The following is a 20307-nucleotide window of genomic DNA, read 5'->3' on the forward strand; positions in this document are numbered from 1 at the left end:
GATCAGTCTATAATTTTAATGGTAGGTTTATTTGAACAGTGAGATACAGAATAACAATAAAAAACTCCAGAGAAACGCAATTCAAATATGTATGTTATGAATTGATTTGCATTTTAATGAGGGAAATACGTATTTGACCCCTCTGCAAAACATGACTTAGTACTTGGTGGTAAAACCCTTGTTGGCAATCACAGATGTCAGACGTTTCTTGTAGTTGACCACCAGGTTTGCACACATCTCAGGAGGGATTTTGTCCCACTCCTCTTTGCAGATCTTCTCCAAGTCATTAATGTTTTGAGCCTGACGTTTGGCAACTCGAACCTTCCGCTCCCTCCTCAGATTTTCTATGGGATTAAGGTCTGGAGACTGGCTAGGCCACTCCAGGACCTTAATGTGCTTCTTCTTGAGCCACTCCTTTGTTGCCTTGGCCGTGTGTTTTGGGTCATTGTCATGCTGGAATACCCATCCACGACTCATGTTCAATGCCCTGGCTGAGGGAAGGATGTTCTCACCCAAGATTTGACGGTACATGGCCCCGTCCATCGTCCCTTTGATGCGGTGAAGTTGTCCTGACCCCTTAGCAGAAAAACACCTCCATAGCATAATGTTTCCACCTCCATGTTTGACGGTGGGGATGGTGTTCTTGTGGTCATAGGCAGCATTTCTCCTCCTCCAAACACGGCGAGTTGAGTGGATGCCAAAGAGCTCGATTTTGGTCTCATTTGACCACAACACTTTCACCCAGTTCTCCTCTGAATCATTCAGATGTTCATTGGCAAACTTCAGACGGGCCTGTATATGTGCTTTCTTGAGCAGGGGGACCTTGCGGGCGATGCAGGATTTCAGTCCTTCACGGCGTAGTGTGTTACCAATTGTTTTCTTTGTGACTATGGTCCCAGCTGCCTTGAGATCATTGACAAGATCCTCCCGTGTAGTTCTGGGCTGATTCCTCACCGTTCTCATGATCATTGCAACTCCACGAGGTGAGAACTTGCATGGTGCCCCAGGCCGAGGGAGATTGACAGTTCTTTTGTGTTTCTTCCATTTGCGAATAATCACACCAACTGTTGTCACCTTCTCACCAAGCTGCTTGGCGATGGTCTTGTAGCCCATTCCAGCCTTGTGTAGGTCTACAATCTTGTCCCTGACATCCTTGGAGAGCTCTTTGGTCTTGGCCACGGTTGAGAGTTTGGAATCTGATTGATTGATTGCTTCTGTGGACAGGTGTCTTTTATACAGGTAACAAGCTGAGATTAGGAGCACTCCCTTTAAGAGTGTGCTCCTAATCTAAGCATTACCTGTATAAAAGACACTTGGGAGCCAGAAATCTTTCTCATTGAGAGGGGGTCAAATACGTATTTCACTCATTAAAATGCAAATCAATTTATAACATTTTTGACATGCGTTTTTCTGGATTTTTTTGGTTTTATTCTGTCTCTCACTGTTCAAATAAACCTACCATTAAAATTATAGACTGATCATTTCTTTGTCAGTGGGCAAACGTACAAAATCAGCAGGGGATCAAATACTTTTTTCCCTCACTGTAGCTACATTTCAGTAATTAGCTATCCTCCTAAATGCTGTGGTCAGTGAATTACTACTAACGATGAGTTGAAAATATTTGTCTGAAAATGAACCAGTCGCCAGTCATTGTTGCCCGTGTCTAACCAGTTGGCTAATGTAGTAAAAAAAATTATGTTAGTAAATACCATTATAGTACTAAATAGCATTTTAATTGTAAGAATAAATAAATCAAAACCTATGCAAGTATTTGCTGTTTTTGTTTTATTACTTTTTATTTTATGGTATTTATTAATGCAAGGCAGAACACTTCTAATAAACCAGCCACATTTTATTATTTTATAGACTAATCTCTAGAATTAGTAAGAAAAATATACTTTATTTCTCAGCTGCCTCCCCAATATCTTTACAGTGTGCTGTGAATTATTAACTTTTCAATATTCACAAGTCCATTCCTCAGACTAAGCTAACATATGGAATTGTTTTAAGATTGTCATACCAAGGATAATTTAGCTATTTGATTTAGAATTTTAGGACCCCTAAGGTATCAAAAAATGAATAAACAAATTATTTAATGAAACATTGAATTTGGCCTTACTGCTATTAGCCCTTATAAGCGTATTGAATAACAGCTTCATACATGGATAACAGATAGTAAAAGAAATCTAAAGGAAATGTGTTCTGAAGTTTCTCTACTATATCTGAGAGATAATTTATAAGAAAGAAAATGAACCTATTTATCCCCTTATTTTAGGCACTAAACTATCAACATACAGTTGAAGTCGGAAGTTTACATACACCTTAGCCAAATACATTTAGACTACGTTTTTTAATCCTAGTAAAAATTCCCTGTTTTAGGTCAGTTAGGATCACCACTTTATTTTAAGAATGTGAAATGTCAGAATAATAGTAGAGAGAATGATTTCTTTCAGCTTTTATTTCTTTCATCACATTCCCAGTGGGTCAGAAGTTTACATACACTCAATTAGTATTTGGTAGCATTGCCTTAAAAATGTTTTACTTGGGTCAAACGTTTCGGGTAGCCTTCCACAAGCTTCCCACAATAAGTTGGGTGAATTTCCTCCTGACAGAGCTAGTGTAACTGAGTCAGGTTTGTAGGCCTCGATCGCACACGCTTTTTCAGTTCTGTCCACAAATGTTCTATAGGATTGAGGTCAGGGCTTTGTAATGGCCACTCCAATACCTTGACTTTGTTGTCCTTAAGCCATTTTGCCACAACTTTGGAAGTATGCTTGGGGTCATTGTCCATTTGGAAGACCCGTTTGTGACCAAGCTTTAATTTCCCAAGTTGTTCAGTGATGCTTAACAGAGCTCCACAGCGGAGGTGTCATAATACCCATAACACCTAGCAATCAAACAGGGAAATGGTTCCAATTGTTTTTCCACCATTCATTTTTCCCATAGGGGATTTTAGAAACACTTAAAATAAGGGCTGTGTTTCGTGTAGGCTTACCCTGGCGTTACATGGTTTTGATAACCATGTAAATCTCTCTCGGACAAGGTGACTTTTATCCGCCATCTTTCCTCCTCACACCTCAGTCAGCTCAGGATCAAAACTCCGAACAGTAATATTGCGCTGCTCTGTCATTTTGTCAACAAGGCAGCATGGTGGATCGTCCAGAAACATACAACATATATTTTCCATGAAATAAATGTTTGATTTTTCTAATTACTTTTCATTGGAAATGCAGATAAAGCGTTTTTTATCAAAAGCAATCCCTTTTGTAAGGGAAAACACATAATCCTAGTAATTACTCCACGTGCTTAATTATGTCACTTTCTCTCCTCTTTCTAGAGCTCAGTCTTTCCGACCATAAGATCACTAACGTCACGATATAACCTAGGTTTTTTTTCGAGTTCCCAGTTGTCGTGAACGTACCACTAGAAAGAGGCTCGAGTTCCCGAGTTGGAATTCCGAGTTGATGGCCGTTCAAAACGATTTTTCCCAGTCGGAGCTCGTTTTTTTACTCCGAGTTCCCAGTTGCTTGAACGCACTGAAGGCAAAGATTTCCGAGTTCCCAGTTGTTTTGAACGCGGCAATTATAACCAAAGATGGTGGCACAAAGAACGTCAACAGTGACGTAAATGGTCCTAAAAAATAACGCTTGAAAAAGCGCCTATTTGGTTGGATGTCTGTGCATAACTTTATGAGGTCTTTCAATTATTATGCATGTAAAAAAAAATATTGGTGATGGAGATGCCTAACTGGAATCAATATTTGTTCGAAACAATGGTGATAATTTCAAAATCATGGGTCAATCCAATCCAGGCTTATGTTTAGACAGCATTATTTCAGGCCCAAGTGTTTTGGCGTCGTTCAATCATGGCGGAATGGAAGATCTATTGAACTGAGGTGGATCCTCTGTAAAGAAAAACATGTATTTGTCATTTTGGTGGGTGCAACTTCCTTTGGAATAATATGTAGCTAATCTCTTGATCCTGTAAATCAGGATCATAACGACGTTGTACTCATCTCAACACTACATGGTAAGTTGGAAGCTTACTTGCTCCATTTTCCTGGGGGATGCTTGCACAATTTTAAATGCTTGACAACAACAGCTATGCAAACACTGTTTAACTTCGTGTTAGCAAGATAATATACGAATATACATATACTGAGTTACACCCCCATTTGTCCTCAAAACAGCCTCAATTAGTCAGGGCATGGACTCTACAAGGTTTCGAAAATGTTCCACAGGGATGCTGGCCCATGTTGACTCCAATGTTTCCCACAGTTGACTAGTTGGCTGGATGTCATTTGGGTGGTGGACCATTCTTGATACACACGGAAAACTGTTGTGTGAAAAACCCAGCAGTGTTGCAGTTCTTGACACACTCAAACTGGTGCGCCTGGCATCTACTACCATACCCCGTTCAAAGGCACTTAAATATTTTGTCTTGCCCATTCACCCTCTGAATGGCATACATACACAATCCATGTCTCAAGGCTTAAAAGTCATTCTTTAACCTGTCTCCTCCCCTTCATCTATACTGATTGGAGTGGATTTAACAAGTGACATCAATAAGGGATCATAGCTTTCACCTGGTCAGTCTGTCATGGAAAGAGCAGGCGTTCCTAATATTTTATACACGATGTATATTTGCGGTAATGTTGTTAGTTAGTAAGTAATATATGGCACCTTATAGCTTCGGACCGCAATTTGGATCTAGACTAGGTAGCTAGCTACAGTCATAACGGGATATGTGATTCTCCATATCGCAGTTACAGCTTCGCTAGTGTAAAGTTTAGCAAGGAATTTTTCAACTAATCTCTTCTTGTCTGGCAGCTAAAATGGCGAGAGAACTCATCTCTCAGTGCAAAAGGTGGATATAATATCTTTCTGAATTCATTATTATTTTTATTTATTTATTTTTTAGAGCCACCTGCAACTGGACACGGACATTTATGATACAATTTTCTTCTGACTCGAGAAACGACAAAAGTAAGTTTCAAGTTTTAATGTCACATGCACAAGTACAGTGAAATGCCTTTCTTGCAAACTCAAAACCCAACAATGCAATAATAAATAATAATGTATTACTAGAAAAAACATATGTCTGCTGCTGAGGTTCGTGTTTACATGGCTAGATCTTGATGGGACATTGAGCTTAAGTGTTTATTTTTTATTTTTTTATTATGATTATTATTTTAAAGAAAATTTAGGGGGTAGATCAGCTTTAATATTGCAGATAGATTGTAACTTCCATCAATGTAATTGTCTGCATCACTTCCAATCCCCCATGTTTTTTTCTTTCTCGCAAATATGTATACATACATATACACACATACATACATATAAATACATATCCTTTAAAAAAAAATATTTCCCTTTATTACTTTCCAACCCCACCACCCCTTCCCTAATTGGAGTAAACTAGTGAACAACAATGATTAGGCCTCTACTTCCAGCTTATACATACTATATACATTTTATGGACACAGTCAATTTTACAATAATTCTATTTTGTTTGTTTTTACTCCTGAACTTCCTCTACCCTCAACCTCTCCGATCATTTTCATGATGTCCATCCCATTGGGCTTAAGTTAGATGGATTCTTAGCTCTAGTTTGTCTTCCATACAGGGTTCTAGAGCGATGTGCCCAGAAGAGCGTTGCACTACAAGTCTACTTGTAAAAATGTCCATTCTTTAATGCTTTCCTTGTAACTATGTTTGTCTTGTGTAACTGCATGCTTTTTTTAGTTGCTGAAATCTGTAGTTATTTAGTTATTTTAATTTTAACATTTGTCAAACTGCGCCCCGTAATCCACTGTTTTCCAATGCAATAGAGTAGGAAGGTAGGACTGCAAGCGTTCACTACCACTCAATACTTGTATAAATGTCCATTATTTAACGCTTACTGTGTACCTGTGCTTGTCCTGTTCGTTATAGAGTTGTCAGTTGCATTCTTTGCGTCCCCTGTCAAAACAAAGCAATGACGGGCTTCTCCTTCTTCATCAACAAACAACGGCTCCCTTGGCAGAGGTCACTTAAAATGCTACTTTTATAAAAAGCTACGGATTTCACACCGAAAGAAAAGTTTGCAGTTACTTAGGACAAACATAGGTACAAGGAAAGCATGAAAGAATGGACATTTTTACAAGTATCGACTGATAGACTCGATGTAGTCGGTGGTACACTCCACCGACACTCATCGCAACTAAACTCCGTTGGAAGGAGTTGAGTTTACTAAGCTAATGGATCCTAAACCCAATGTTCCGTCGATCCTATTTGTGGTCCGAAGCTAGGCACCCGTAGGCTAGACCCGTAGGCAAAGTTAAACAAACCATACAACAATGCACAAGGACTAATTTTAACAATTTCCACTGAACATTTTATGAAACACATTTACTTGAATAACAGTGCAGATGCAAAGTTTGGTAACATAATGACTGCACCAACAGCACATACTGTCTTACTTAGCATCTGCACGGTTCTTCAAGTAAATGTGTTTTTGTAACATTTTCTGTGGAAATTGATAGAATTATTAGTTGTGCATAGAGTTGTATGGTTTGTTTAACTTTGCAATCATTGGTTTTTGTTTGGCATACATTTTAAAGGGGAAAATCAGAAGCTCAGCCTCACTCTGTTACTGTGTAATTGCCCCTAGGCTCCTGAAAGTGTTATCTAACTAGCTATGCCAATGATGTCTAGAAGGTAACCATATAGCTAACCCTCATTTTTGGAGGCTTATTTAAACCTCTTACTGAAAGCAGGTTCCAACTCAGGGAATAAGCGTACTCATAACAGACCTTTGGTTAGTTAGCTTGTTTCAATCTAGCTTCGGACAGCAACTACGATCTTGACGGGACATTCTGTGCCCAATATCCCGTCAAGATCCTTGTTGCAGTCTGAAGCTAGTATCAATCCTGATTTGGAAGCTGCTGGCCGTGCTTGTTTATGGTAACATCCAGAGTTGAAGAAACTCATTCATATTTCAAATGAAGGATTTGTAGTGTATGGATAATCTACAACAGTGTTTTCAACCCTGGTCCTCGAGTACCCTCAACAGTACACATTTTTATTTTAACCCTGGACAAGCACACCTGATTCAACTTGTCAACTAATCATCAAGCCCTCAATGAGCTGAATGAGGTGTGTTTTTCCAGGGCTACAACAAAAATGTGTACTGTTGGGGGTGCTCGAGGACCAGGGTTGGGAAACACTGACCTAGAAGATGACATATTTGCCATGTCCTCTCCTCTTCTGCTCACTCTAAATGTAGTTGATGATTCAGCAGGTGAAACCGCATCTGGCTGTCACCATGCCTGTGGTGTGGCCCACCCTCCTTGACCTGGGCAGGGATGAGTGTAAGAGAATCCTCCGTAAACTTGGTAAGACCCTTTCAACTTCTCCGGCTTGCCTCTTGCATTAAGTTACTTTTTTTAAATTATTTTTTTATTTAACCTTTACTTAACTAGGCAAGTCAGTTAAGAACAAATTCTTATTTACAATGACGGCCTACCCCGGCCAAATTGTGCGCCGCCCTATGGGACTCCCAATCACAGCCGGATTGTTATACAGCTGGAATCGAACCAGGGTCTGTAGTGACGCCTCTAGCACTGAGATACAGTGCCTTAGACTGCTGTGCCACTTGGGAGACCTGTCACTTTCAAAGAACCCAAAATGTTACTGATGTTTCAGAGTGAAAGCGAAGTTGTTTTTAATGATAGCCCGTATTGTTTCAACAGAGCTGGAGGCGTACGCCGGCGTAATCAGTGCTTTGCGAGCCCAAGGCGACCTCACCAAGGACAAGAAGGACCTCCTCGGAGAACTCACTAAAGTCCTCAGGTAAACCACCGAAGTCACTGTATTTTTTCCATAGCTAGAGGAACCTAGGGAATATGGGGCCCTTTTCTTTGTAAAAACAAACTTTGCCTGTTACTTAATTGCTCATTCTTACTTTGCTAATTGTGTGGTTGTCTCCCACAGCATTTCAACAGAGCGTCATCGTGCCGAGGTCCGTAGGGCCGTCAATGATGAGCGCCTTACCACCATTGCCTATCAGTAAGTCATGTTACCGCCCCAAGATTATCAATACTGAAACTACATACACATTATGAACTACTACCAAATACTAATACACGCATCAGTCCCTCAATGTACCATCAATTTACCCTGACAATTCTCTCTTGTCACAGCATGTCAGGTCCCAACAGCTCCTCAGAGTGGTCCATCGAAGGACGTCGGCTGGTCCCCCTGATGCCCAGACTGGTCCCCCAGACGGCGTTCACCGTGACGGCCAACGCAGTGGCCAGCGCCACAGCCAATCAGAATGCCTCCCTCTTGCTGCCTGCCAAAACAGGAAATAAAGAAGGTAAGATCACCGACAGCTCAAGGTGGAAACTGCCCTTAACCACAGATCTAGGATCAGATTACTTTACTCCTAATCATAACTGGAGGGATTTTGGAGATTAAAAAATATCTGACCCTGTATCAGTGGTTAGGGGTAACATGCTACCTGCAGCATCAACGGAAGACAGAGGAAGACCATAAAGTATCACTTGACATGTCTCGTTATAGTGTCTTTATATGAAGTATGGTTATTTGTTTGCAGTGGTTGTTTGCTACTCCTACACAAGCACCACGTCCACCCCCACCAGTGCCACGGCGCCCAGCGGCAGTGCAGCAGCCACAGTGAAATCCCCCCGTCCGGCCAGCCCTGCCTCCAACGTGGTGGTGCTGCCCAGCGGGAGCACCGTCTATGTGAAAAGTGAGTGTCAGAACAGAGATTCCATGTTTGTTTATTCCTTTACTTCGGAAAGAAAAATAAGTGTTAAGAGCATTGCATTGGTTAAGGGATCTCCGGTGTAACACTCCTTAAACAGAACCTGCAAAATGGAACAAGGCAAACCTCTTAATGTATCACTGCATTTTTTTGTCTCAATTTACATTTGTCTCTGTCTGAATGTTTAGTTTTTCTCTCCCTCTGTCATTCTCTCGCTCACAGGCGTGAGCTGCTCTGACGAGGACGAGAAGCCGCGCAAGCGGAGGCGGACCAACTCCTCGAGCTCCTCCCCCGTGGTGCTGAAAGACCTTGCCAAGGTGGCCCCTCCCTTGTCCAAGACCATCACCGTGCCAGTAAGCGGTAGCCCCAAGATGAGCAACATCATGCAGAGCATCGCCAACTCGCTGCCATCGCACATGTCCCCCGTCAAGATCACCTTCACCAAGCCCACCACCCAGACCACAAACACCACCACGCAGAAGGTGAGCAGGAGAGAACCAACCGGAATTCGTAAGAAAGCCTCTTGTTCTATAGGCAAAGAGTCAATATACTGAGGTGTGAGACAAATAGTATAGGAATGGTTGAATATGTTTGTATGATCGTAAATTATTGCATACTTTCTGCAAATTTGATTGCAAGGGATTGTGTACATGAACTCTATTTTAAGTGATTGTATGTATATACAGTGGGGGAAAAAACTTATTTAGTCAGCCACCAATTGTGCAAGTTCTCCCACTTAAAAAGATGAGAGATGCCTGTAATTTTCATCATAGGTACACGTCAACTATGACAGACAAATTGAGAATTTTTTTTCCAGAAAATCATATTGTAGGATTTTTTAGGAATTTATTTGCAAATTATGGTGGAAAATAAGTATTTGGTCACCTACAAACAAGCACGATTTCTGGCTCTCACAGACCTGTAACTTCTTCTTTAAGAGGCTCCTCTGTCCTCCACTCGTTACCTGTATTAATGGCACCTGTTTGATCTTGTTATCAGTATAAAATACACCTGTCCACAACCTCAAACAGTCACACTCCAAACTCCACTATGGCCAAGACCCAAAGAGCTGTCAAAGGACACCAGAAACAAAATTGTAGACCTGCACCAGGCTGGGAAGACTGCATCTGCAATAGGTAAGCAGCTTGGTTTGAAGAAATCAACTGTGGGAGCAATTATTAGGAAATGGAAGACATACAAGACCACTGATAATCTCCCTCGATCTGGGGCTCCACGCAAGATCTCACCCCGTGGGGTCAAAATGATCACAAGAACGGTGAGCAAAAATCCCAGAACCACACGGGGAGACCTAGTGAATGACCTGCAGAGAGTTGGGACCAAAGTAACAAAGCCTACCATCAGTAACACACTACGCCGCCAGGGACTCAAATCCTGCAGTGCCAGACGTGTCCCCCTGCTTAAGCCAGTACATGTCCAGGCCCGTCTGAAGTTTGCTAGAGTGCATTTGGATGATCCAGAAGAGGATTGGGAGAATGTCATATGTTCAGTTGAAAACTTTTTGGTAAAAACTCAACTCGTCGTGTTTGGAGGACAAAGAATGCTGAGTTGCATCCAAAGAACACCATACCTACTGTGAAGCATGGGGGTGGAAACCAGGACGACTGACCAGGACGACTGATCCGTGTAAAGGAAAGAATGAATGGGGCCATGTATCGTGAGATTTTGAGTGAAAACCTCCTTCCATCAGCAAGGGCATTGAAGATGAAACGTGGCTGGGTCTTTCAGCATGACAATGATCCCAAACACACCGCCCGGGCAACGAAGGAGTGGCTTCGTAAGAAGCATTTCAAGGTCCTGGAGTGGCCTAGCCAGTCTCCAGATCTCAACCCCATAGAAAATCTTTGGAGGGAGTTGAAAGTCCGTGTTGCCCAGCGACACCCCCAAAACATCACTGCTCTAGAGGAGATCTGCATGGAGGAATGGGCCAAAATACCAGCAACAGTGTGTGAAAACCTTGTGAAGACTTACAGAAAACGTTTGACCTGTGTCATTGCCAACAAAGGGTATATAACAAAGTATTGAGAAACTTTTGTTATTGACCAAATACTTTTTTTCCACCATAATTTGCAAATAAATTCAATAAAAATCCTACAATGTGATTTTCTGGAATTTTCTCTCATCTTTTTAAGTGGGAGAACTTGCACAATTGGTGGCTGACTAAATACATTTTTTCCCCACTGTATATACTGATCAAAAATAGAAACGCAACATGCAACAATTTCAACGATTTTACTGAGTTACTGTTCATATAAGGAAATCAGTCGGTTTCACATTACTGGGCTGGGGTGCAGCCATGGGTGGGCCTGGGAGGGCATAGGTTTTTCCCCACAAAATGGCTTTATTACAGACAAAAATACTCCTCAGCACCCCCTCCCCTCAGACAATCCATATTTTATTTCAGCTCATGAAAAATGGGACCAACACTTTACATGTTGGGTTTATATTTTTGTTCAGTATATGAACTTGATTCTACGTGGCTGTATAACTTACTGTATAATGTATGATTTGTCAGGTAATCATTGTGACGACCTCTCCAAGCTCCAACTTCGTGCCCAACATCCTGTCCAAGTCTCACTCCCACAACTACGCGGCGGCCATGTCAAAGCTGGTTTCCACCTCCATGCTGACCTCGGCCAGCCAGAAACAGACGGTGTTCATCCCGGCCAGCTCAAGTCCCTCCTCGGCCCCCTACACGGTTGCTGTGACCACCGTGGTCTCCTCCAGCCCATCTGTGCTCATGTCGACCATAGCGCAGAGTAGGTTTGAGAGTCCCGCAATAGACAAAGATGTTAGATGTGTTCCTTCCAGCAGTGTTCAACAGATGTCAGATATTTTACTCAGGATTTATTACCAGCCTTCGCCCAATTAGAGACAGAGTTTGTCTTGTTGTAGCTACCAAGACCTTATATATATATATATATATATATATATATATATATATATATATATATATATATATATATATATATATATATATATATATATACATACTTTTTTCCCTCACTGAATGTATGTATTTGATCCCCTGCTGATTTTGTATGTTTGCCCACTGACAAAGAAATGATCAGTCTATAATTTTAATGGTCGGTTTATTTGAACAGTGAGAGGCAGAATAACAACAAAAAAATCCAGAAAAACGCATGTCAAAAATGTTATAAATTGATTTGCATTTTAATGAGGGGAAATAAGTATTTGACCCCCTCTCAATCAGAAAGATTTCTGGCTCCCAGGTGTCTTTTATACAGGTAAACGAGCTGAGATTAGGAGCACACTCTTAAAGGGAGTGCTCCTAATCTCAGCTTGTTACCTGTATAAAAGACACCTGTTCACAGAAGCAATCAATCAATCAGATTCCAAACTCTCCACCATGGCCAAGACCAAAGAGCTCTCCAAGGATGTCAGGGACAAGATTGTAGACCTACGCAAGGCTGGAATGGGCTACAAGACCATCGCCAAGCAGCTTGGTGAGAAGGTGACAACAGTTGGTGCGATTATTCGCAAATGGAAGAAACACGAACTGTCAATCTCCCTCGGCCTGGGGCTCCATGCAAGATCTCACCTCGTGGAGTTGCAATGATCATGAGAACGGTGAGGAATCAGCCCAGAACTACACGGGAGGATCTTGTCAATGATCTCAAGGCAGCTGGGACCATAGTCACAAAGAAAACAATTGGTAACACACTATGCCGTGAAGGACTGAAATCCTGCAGCGCCCGCAAGGTCCCCCTGCTCAAGAAAGCACATATACAGGCCCGTCTGAAGTTTGCCAATGAACATCTGAATGATTCAGAGGAGAACTGGGTGAAAGTGTTGTAGTCAGATGAGACCAAAATCGAGCTCTTTGGCATTAACTCAACTCGCCGTGTTTGGATGAGCAGGAATGCTGCCTATGACCCCAAGAATACCATCCCCACCGTCAAACATGGAGGTGGAAACATTATGCTTTGGGGGTGTTTTTCTGCTAAGGGGACAGGACAACTTCACCGCATCAAAGGGACGATGGACAGGGCCATGTACCGTCAAATCTTGGGTGAGAACCTCCTTCCCTCAGCCAGGGCATTGAAAATGGGTTGTGGATGGGTATTCCAGCATGACAATGACCCAAAACACACGGCCAAGGCAACAGGAGTGGCTCAAGAAGAAGCTTATTAAGGTCCTGGAGTGGCCTAGACAGTCTCCAGACCTTAATCCCATAGAAAATCTGTGGAGGGAGCTGAAGGTTCGAGTTGCCAAACGTCAGCCTCGAAACCTTAATGACTTAGAGAAGATCTGCAAAGAGGAGTTGAACAAAATCCCTCCTGAGATGTGTGCAAACCTGGTGGCCAACTACAAGAAACGTCTGACCTCTGTGATTGCCAACAAGGGTTTTGCCACCAAGTACTAAGTCATGTTTTGCAGAGGGGTCAAATACTTATTTCCCTCATTAAAATGCAAATCAATTTATAACATTTTTGACATGCATTTTTCTGGATTTTTTTGTTGTTATTCTGTCTCTCACTGTTCAAATAAACCTATCATTAAAATTATAGACTGATCATGTCTTTGTCAGTGGGCAAACGTACAAAATCAGCAGGGGATTAAATACTTTTTTCCCTCACTGATACATACATACATACATACATACATACAGTACCAGTCAAACATTTGGACACACCTACTCATTCCAGGGTTTTTCTTTATTTTTTACTATTTTCCTCATTGTAGAATAATAGTGAAGACATCAAAACTATGAAATAACACAAATGGAATCATGTAGTAACCAAAAAAGTGTTAATTCAAATCAAAATATATTTTATATTTGAGATTCTTCAAATAGCCACCCTTTGCCTTGATGACAGCTTTGCATACTCTTGGCATTCCCTCAACCAGCTTCACCTGGAATGCTTTTCCAATAGTCTTGAAGGAGTTCCCACATATGCTGAGCACTTGTTGGCTGCTTTTCCTTCACTCTGCGGTCCAACCCATCCCAAACCATCTCAATTGGGTTGAGGTCGGGGGATTATGGAGGCCAGGTCATCTGATATAGCACTCCATCACTCTCCTTCTTGGTCAAATAGCCCTTACACAGCCTGGAGGTGTGTTGGGTCATTGTCCTGTTGAAAAACAAATGATAGTCCCACTAAGCCCAAAACAGATGGGATGGCGTATCGCTGCAGAATGATGTGGTAGCCATGCTGGTTACAGTGAGGGGGGAAAAAGTATTTGAACCCCTGCTGATTTTGTACGTTTGCCCACTGACAAAGAAATGATCAGTCTATAATTTTAATGGTAGGTTTATTTGAACAGTGAGAGACAGAATAACAACAAAAAAAATCCAGAAAAACGCATGTCAGAAATGTTATAAATTGATTTGCATTTTAATGAGGGAAATAAGTATTTGACCCCGTCTCAATCAGAAAGACTTCTGGTTCCCAGGTGTCTTTTATACAGGTAACGAGCTGAGTTAGGAGCACACTCTTAAAGGGAGTGCTCCTAATCTCAGTTTGTTACCTGTATAAAACACCTGTCCACAGAAGCAATCAATCAATCAGATTCCAAACTCTCCACCATGGCCAAGACCAAAGAGCTCTCCAAGGATGTCAGGGACAAGATTGTAGACCTACACAAGGCTGGAATGGGCTACAAGACCATCGCCAAGCAGCTTGGTGAGAAGGTGACAACAGTTGGTGCGATTATTCGTAAATGGAAGAAACACAAAATAATTCTCAATCTCCCTTGGCCTGGGGTCCATGCAAGATCTGACCTCGTGGAGTTGCAATGATCATGAGAACATAACTTTTTTCCCTCTCTGTAAGTGTGCCTTGAATTCTAAATAAAACAGTGTCACCAGCAAAGCACTATTACACCTCCTCCTCCGTGCTTCACGGTGGGAACTACACATGCGGTGATCATCCGTTCACCTACACTGCGTCTCACAAAGACACGGCGGTTGGAACCAAAATCTCAAATTTGGACTCCAGACAAAAGGACAGATTTCCACCGGTCTAATGTCCATTGCTCATTGCTCGTGTTTCTTGGCCCAAGCAAATCTCTTCTTCTTATTGGTGTCCTTTTAGTAGTGGTTTCTTTGCAGCAATTCGACCATGAAGGCCTGATTCACGCAGTCTCCTCTAAACAGTTGATGTTGAGATGTCTGTTACTTGAGCTCTGTGAAGCATTTATTTGGGGCTGCAATTTCTGAGGCTGGTAGCTCTGGGTCTTCCTTTCCTGTGCCTGTCCTCATGAGAGCCAGATTCATCATAGCGCTTGATGGTTTTTGCGACTGCATTTTAAGAAACGTTCAAAGTTCTTGAAATTTTCCGGATTGACTGACCTTCATGTCTTAAAGTAATGATGGACTGTTGTTTCTCTTTGGTTATTTGAGCTGTTCTTGCCATAATATGGACTTGGTCTTTTACTAAATAGGGCTATCTTCTGTATACCAACCCTACCTTGTCACAATACAACTGATTTGCTCAAACGCATTAAGAAGAAAATAAATTCCACAGATTAACTTTTAAGAAGGCACACCTGTTAATTGAAATGCATTCCAGGTGACTACCTCATGAAGCTGGTTGAGAGAATGCCAAGAGTGCGCAAAGCTGTCATTAAGGCAACGGGTGGCTACTTTGAAGAATCTCAAATATAAAATATATTTTGATTTGTTTAACACTTTTTTGGTTACTACATGATTCCATTTGTGTTATTTCATAGTTTTGATGTCTTCACTATTATTCTAAAATGGTGAAAATAAAGAAAAACCCTTTAATGAGTAGTTGTCCAAACTTTTGACTTGTACTGATATATAAACTCAGCAAAAAAAGAAACATCCTCTCACTGTCAACTGCGTTTATTTTCAGCAAAATTTACGTGTAAATATTTGTATGAACATAACAAGATTCAACAACTGAGACATAAACTGAACAAGTTCCACAGACATGTGACTAACAGAAATTGAATAATGTGTCCCTGAACATAGGGGGGGTCAAAAGTAACAGTCAGCATCTGGTGTGGCCACCAGCTGCATTAAATACTGCAGTGCATCTCCTCCTCATGGACTGCACCAGATTTGCCAGTTCTTGCTGTGAGATGATACCCCACTCTTCCACGAAGGCACCTGCAAGTTCCCAGACATTTCTGGGGAGGAATGGTCCTAGCCCTCATCCTCTGATCCAACAGGTCCCGGATGTGCTCAATGGGATTGAGATCCGGGCTCTTTGCTGGCCATGGCAGAACATGTCATGTCAGGATGAGCCTGCAGGACGGGTACCACATGAGGAAGGAGGATGTCTTCCCTGTAACGCACAGCGTTGAGATTGCCTGCAATGACAACATGCTCAGTCCAATGATGATGTGACACACCGCCCCAGACCATGACGGACCCTGCACCTCCAAATCGATCCCGCTCCAGAGTACAGGCCTCGGTGTAACGCTCATTCCTTCAATGATAAACGCGAATCCGACCATCACCCCTGGTGAGACAAAACTGCGACTCGTCAGTGAAGAGCACATTTTGCCAGTCCTGTCTAGTCCAGCGACGCTGGGTTTGTGCCCATAGGCGATGTTGTTGCCGGTGATGTCTGCTGAGGACCTGCCTTACAACAGGCATAAAAGCCCTCAGTCCAGCCTCTTTCAGCCTATTGTGGACAGTCTGAGCACTGATGGAGGGATTGTGCGTTCCTGGTGTAACTCGGGCAGTTGTTGTTGCCATCCTGTACCTGTCCCGCAGGTGTGATGTTCGGATGTACCGATCCTGTGCAGGTGTTTTTACACGTGGTCTGCTGCTGCGAGGACGATCAGCTGTCCGTCCTGTCTCCCTGTAGCGCTGTCTTAGAAGTCTCACTGTACGGACATTGCAATTTATTGCCCTGGCAACATCTTCAGTCCTCATGCCTCCTTGCAGCATGCCTAAGGTACGTTCACGCAGATGAGCAGGGACCGTGGGCATCTTTCTTTTGGTGTTTTTCAGAGTCAGTAGAAAGGCCTCTAGTGTCCTAAGTTTTCATAACTGTGACCTTAATTGCCTACTGTCTGTAAGCTGTTAGTGTCTTAATGACCGTTCCACAGGTGCATGTTCATTAATTGCTTATGGTTCATTGAACAAGCATGGGAAACAGTGTTTAAACCCTTTACAATGAAGATCTGTGAAGGTATTTGGATTTTTACGAATGATCTTTGAAAGACAGGGTCCTGAAAAAGGGAAGTTTTTTTCTTTGCTGAGTTTATATATATATATATATATATATACACACACACAGACATTACCAAAAGTATGTGGACACCTGCTCGTCGAATATCTAATTCCAAAATCATGGGCATTAATATGGAGTTGGTCCCCCCTTTGCTTCTATACCAGCCTCCATTCTTCTGGGAAGGCTTTCCACTAGATGTTGGAACATTGCTGCAGGGGCTTGCTTCCATTCAGCCTCGAGCATTAGTGAGGTCGGGCACTGATGTTGGGCGATTAGGCCTGGCTCGCCGTCAGAGTTCCAATTCATCCCAAAGGTGTTTGATGGGGTTGAGTTCAGGGCTCTGTGCAGCCAGTCAAGTTCTTCCACACCGATCTCAACAAACCATTTCTGTATGGACCTCGCTTTGTGCACGGGGGTACTGTCATGCTGAAACAGGAAAGGGCCTTCCCCAAACTGTTGCCACAAAGTTGGAAGCACAGAATTGTCTAGAATGTCATTGTATGCTGTAGCGTTAAGATTTCCCTTCCCTGGAACTAAGGGGCTTAGCCTGAACCATGACAAACAGCCCCGGACCATTATTCCTCTTCCACCAAACTTCACAGTTGGCGCTATGCATTGGGGCAGGTGGCGTTCTCCTGGCATCAGACAAACCCAGATATGTCTGGCAGATGGTGAAGCATGATTCATCACTTCAGAGAACGCGTTTCCACTGCTCCAGCGTCCAATGGCGGCGAGCTTTACCCCACTCCATCCGACGCTTGGCATTGCGCATCGTGATCTTAGGCTCAACCATGGAAACCCATTTCATGAAGCTCCCGACGAACAGTTCTTGTGCTGACGTTGCTTCCAAAGGCAGTTTGGAACTCGAGTTTTGCAACCGAGGACAGACTATTTCTACGCGCTTCAGCACTCGGCGGTCCCGTTCTGTGAGCTTGTGTGTCCTACCACTTCGCGGCTGAGCCGTTGTTGCTCCTAGACGTTTCCACTTAACAATAACAGCACTTACAGTTGACCGGTGCAGCTCTAGCAGGGCAGAAATGTGACGAACTGACTTGTTGAAAAGGTGGCATACTATGACTTTGCCACGTTGAAAGTCACTGAGCTCTTCAGTATGGGCATTCTACTGCCAATGTTTGTCTATGGAGATTGCATGACTGTGCTTGATTATAATTGTTTTACACCTGTCAGCAACGGGTGTGGCTGAAATAGTCCATTCCACTAATTTGAAGGGGTGTCCACATACTTTTGTATCCATCTATTAAATATACATTTTAAACTGGAACTGTGCGTATGTAATTGGGCCACTATTTCCTGTCCTCTCCCTGTGCCAGGTGGCTCGTCGGCGGGTGTGAAGGTGGCCTCTGCCAGGCTCCCCTCTCCTAAGACCATGGTGGGGTCTCCCACCCAGATTCTGTCCCAGTTCCCCAAGCAGCACCCGCAGTCCCCCAAGCAGCAGCAGCAGGGCTCCCCCATGGGGACCGGCGCCATGGGCCAGGCCTCCAACACTCCCCCCAGCTCCAAGCCCATCATTCAGATCAAGGAGGAGTCAGGTGAGCACAGGGTGTAAACCCGAAACCCACTGGTGTTAGTACTCTACCCTGAGTTTCCCCATTATAGTTTTTTTAATGAGTGTGCAATGTTTCATTTTCTGGACCTTCTCACCTGAACTTGGTTAAGTGTACAGAAAATCTGGGGGTGAACAAATATGTGACCTATGTAATTACTTAACGATTTGTCTAATTGTTCCTATAGGTGTGAAAATCATCACCCAGCAGATGCAGCCCAGTAAGATCCTGCCCAAGCCCTCCTCTGCAGGCATGCCCAGCAGCAGCTCCTCCCCCATCATGGTCGTCAGTAGCAACGGGGCCATCATGACCACCAAGCTGGTGTCCCAGCCCACAGGTGTAACTTCTCATAGAAACTCCCTAAACAGACAGAACTGTCGTCCAAGCATGTATATAATACACAAAGACAGCAGATGGCAGCACTGGTTTGGACAATAGTTTGATTTAAGTTAATTGTTTAGGCATTGTTCTGTGTGCTTTTATCCTTTATTCTATCTGTAGATATTGATATGGAGAAAGAAAACTGTGCTAAGTGAGGACCTGTCAATTGTTTTAATTTAAATTGAGGAAAAGCATTGTTTTTGTGCAGGCACCCAGGCCACCTACTCGAGGCCCACCGTGAGCCCCACTATTGGAGCCAGGATGGCGACGTCGGCCAGTGGTGCCACCTACGTCAAGACCACCAGTGGCAGCATCATCACGGTGGTCCCAAAGTCTATGGCCACATTGGGCAGCAAGATCATCAGCAGCAACATTGTGTCTGGTGAGACTGGTATTATTTTTCTACACTTCTGTAGTGTTTAGGGATGTGAACGTTTAAACGTTAAAACATCTAAAGAAAATTGGGATCATTAACTAAGAAATAATCCTAACCAACATTTTTTTTTTTTTTTACAACACATTTTTTTTGCAGTGCAGTTATCACAAAACTACCATAAAATGGGTCATGATCAACATCATAAAGTAAAAAAATTAAATAAACAAATACTTAACCCAACAAAGCTGTAACGTTAGGATGAGAATATTATTATTATTTTAGCTGCTTTATTAACCGGATCTGTAATGCAGGGCTAATTGAGACTACATAACTGTAACTGTGCACATTATCCCCTTCCTACAGTAAATAACGTTCACCTTATTAAAGGGGTTTGTTCCTAAACCCCTCTGACTCGTTGTTGGACTGTCTGTCAAATTGCGCAACTCTCTCACTCAGGGAGAGCGAGGTAGAGCTAGAGCGAAAGCTACGTCACAGGGTTATACAGCCCCCCACTCACTGCAGCACTAGATAGAACTTTGTGGAATAACGCAAATCAACAAAAAATATATACGTTCTGTCAGAGCGATAGGGCTGACCCCATGTCGATAGGCTGTTGGTCGACTGAGATTTCTTTAGTCGAGCAGTAGCAAAAAAAATATAATAAAAAATATCATGGTGTACAAGACACCTGTGTGATTCACGCCTGTCTGAGTGGACTGATCAGTTGTGGAGGCCGTTGGGATGGCACAGTCCATCAGTTGACCGAGATTTATTTAGTTGAGCAGTGGAAGAAAAAAATAATTATATATATATATATATATATATACACACACACACACAGTGCATTCGGACCCTTTACCCTTTTCAACATTTTGTTACATTACGGCTTTATTCTAAAATGTATTAAATTTTTTTCATCATCAATCTACACACAATACCCCATAATGACAAAGCGAAAATAGGTTTTTAGACATAAAAAGAAAAAAGGAAATACATTATTTACATAAGTACTCAGACCCTTTGC

General features: G+C 42.6%; 1 protein-coding gene across 5 annotated transcripts in view; it reads left to right on the forward strand.

Annotated features, from left to right (window-relative positions):
* Positions 1 to 3692: 3692 nt before the first annotated feature.
* Positions 3693 to 20307, forward strand: part of LOC121573905 (BRCA2-interacting transcriptional repressor EMSY-like) — a 58235-nt gene continuing 41620 nt past the window's right edge. For 2 of the 5 annotated variants that reach the window (XM_041886302.2, XM_041886303.2), the window contains exons 1-12: positions 3693 to 4029; positions 4921 to 4985; positions 7267 to 7375; positions 7733 to 7832; positions 7974 to 8048; positions 8183 to 8358; positions 8599 to 8754; positions 8992 to 9251; positions 11303 to 11546; positions 18293 to 18511; positions 18714 to 18863; positions 19116 to 19289. In XM_041886302.2, the coding sequence (XP_041742236.1) occupies positions 7270 to 7375; positions 7733 to 7832; positions 7974 to 8048; positions 8183 to 8358; positions 8599 to 8754; positions 8992 to 9251; positions 11303 to 11546; positions 18293 to 18511; positions 18714 to 18863; positions 19116 to 19289 (1660 nt within the window). In that variant the 5' untranslated portion in view covers positions 3693 to 4029; positions 4921 to 4985; positions 7267 to 7269. The remainder of the gene's footprint in view (positions 4030 to 4920; positions 4986 to 7266; positions 7376 to 7732; positions 7833 to 7973; positions 8049 to 8182; positions 8359 to 8598; positions 8755 to 8991; positions 9252 to 11302; positions 11547 to 18292; positions 18512 to 18713; positions 18864 to 19115; positions 19290 to 20307) is intronic. The other 3 variants (XM_041886299.2, XM_041886300.2, XM_041886301.2) reach the window with 3 other exon arrangements.

Source organism: Coregonus clupeaformis, unplaced genomic scaffold (genome assembly GCF_020615455.1).
Source record: "Coregonus clupeaformis isolate EN_2021a unplaced genomic scaffold, ASM2061545v1 scaf1206, whole genome shotgun sequence".
Taxonomy (NCBI): Eukaryota; Metazoa; Chordata; class Actinopteri; order Salmoniformes; family Salmonidae; genus Coregonus; species Coregonus clupeaformis.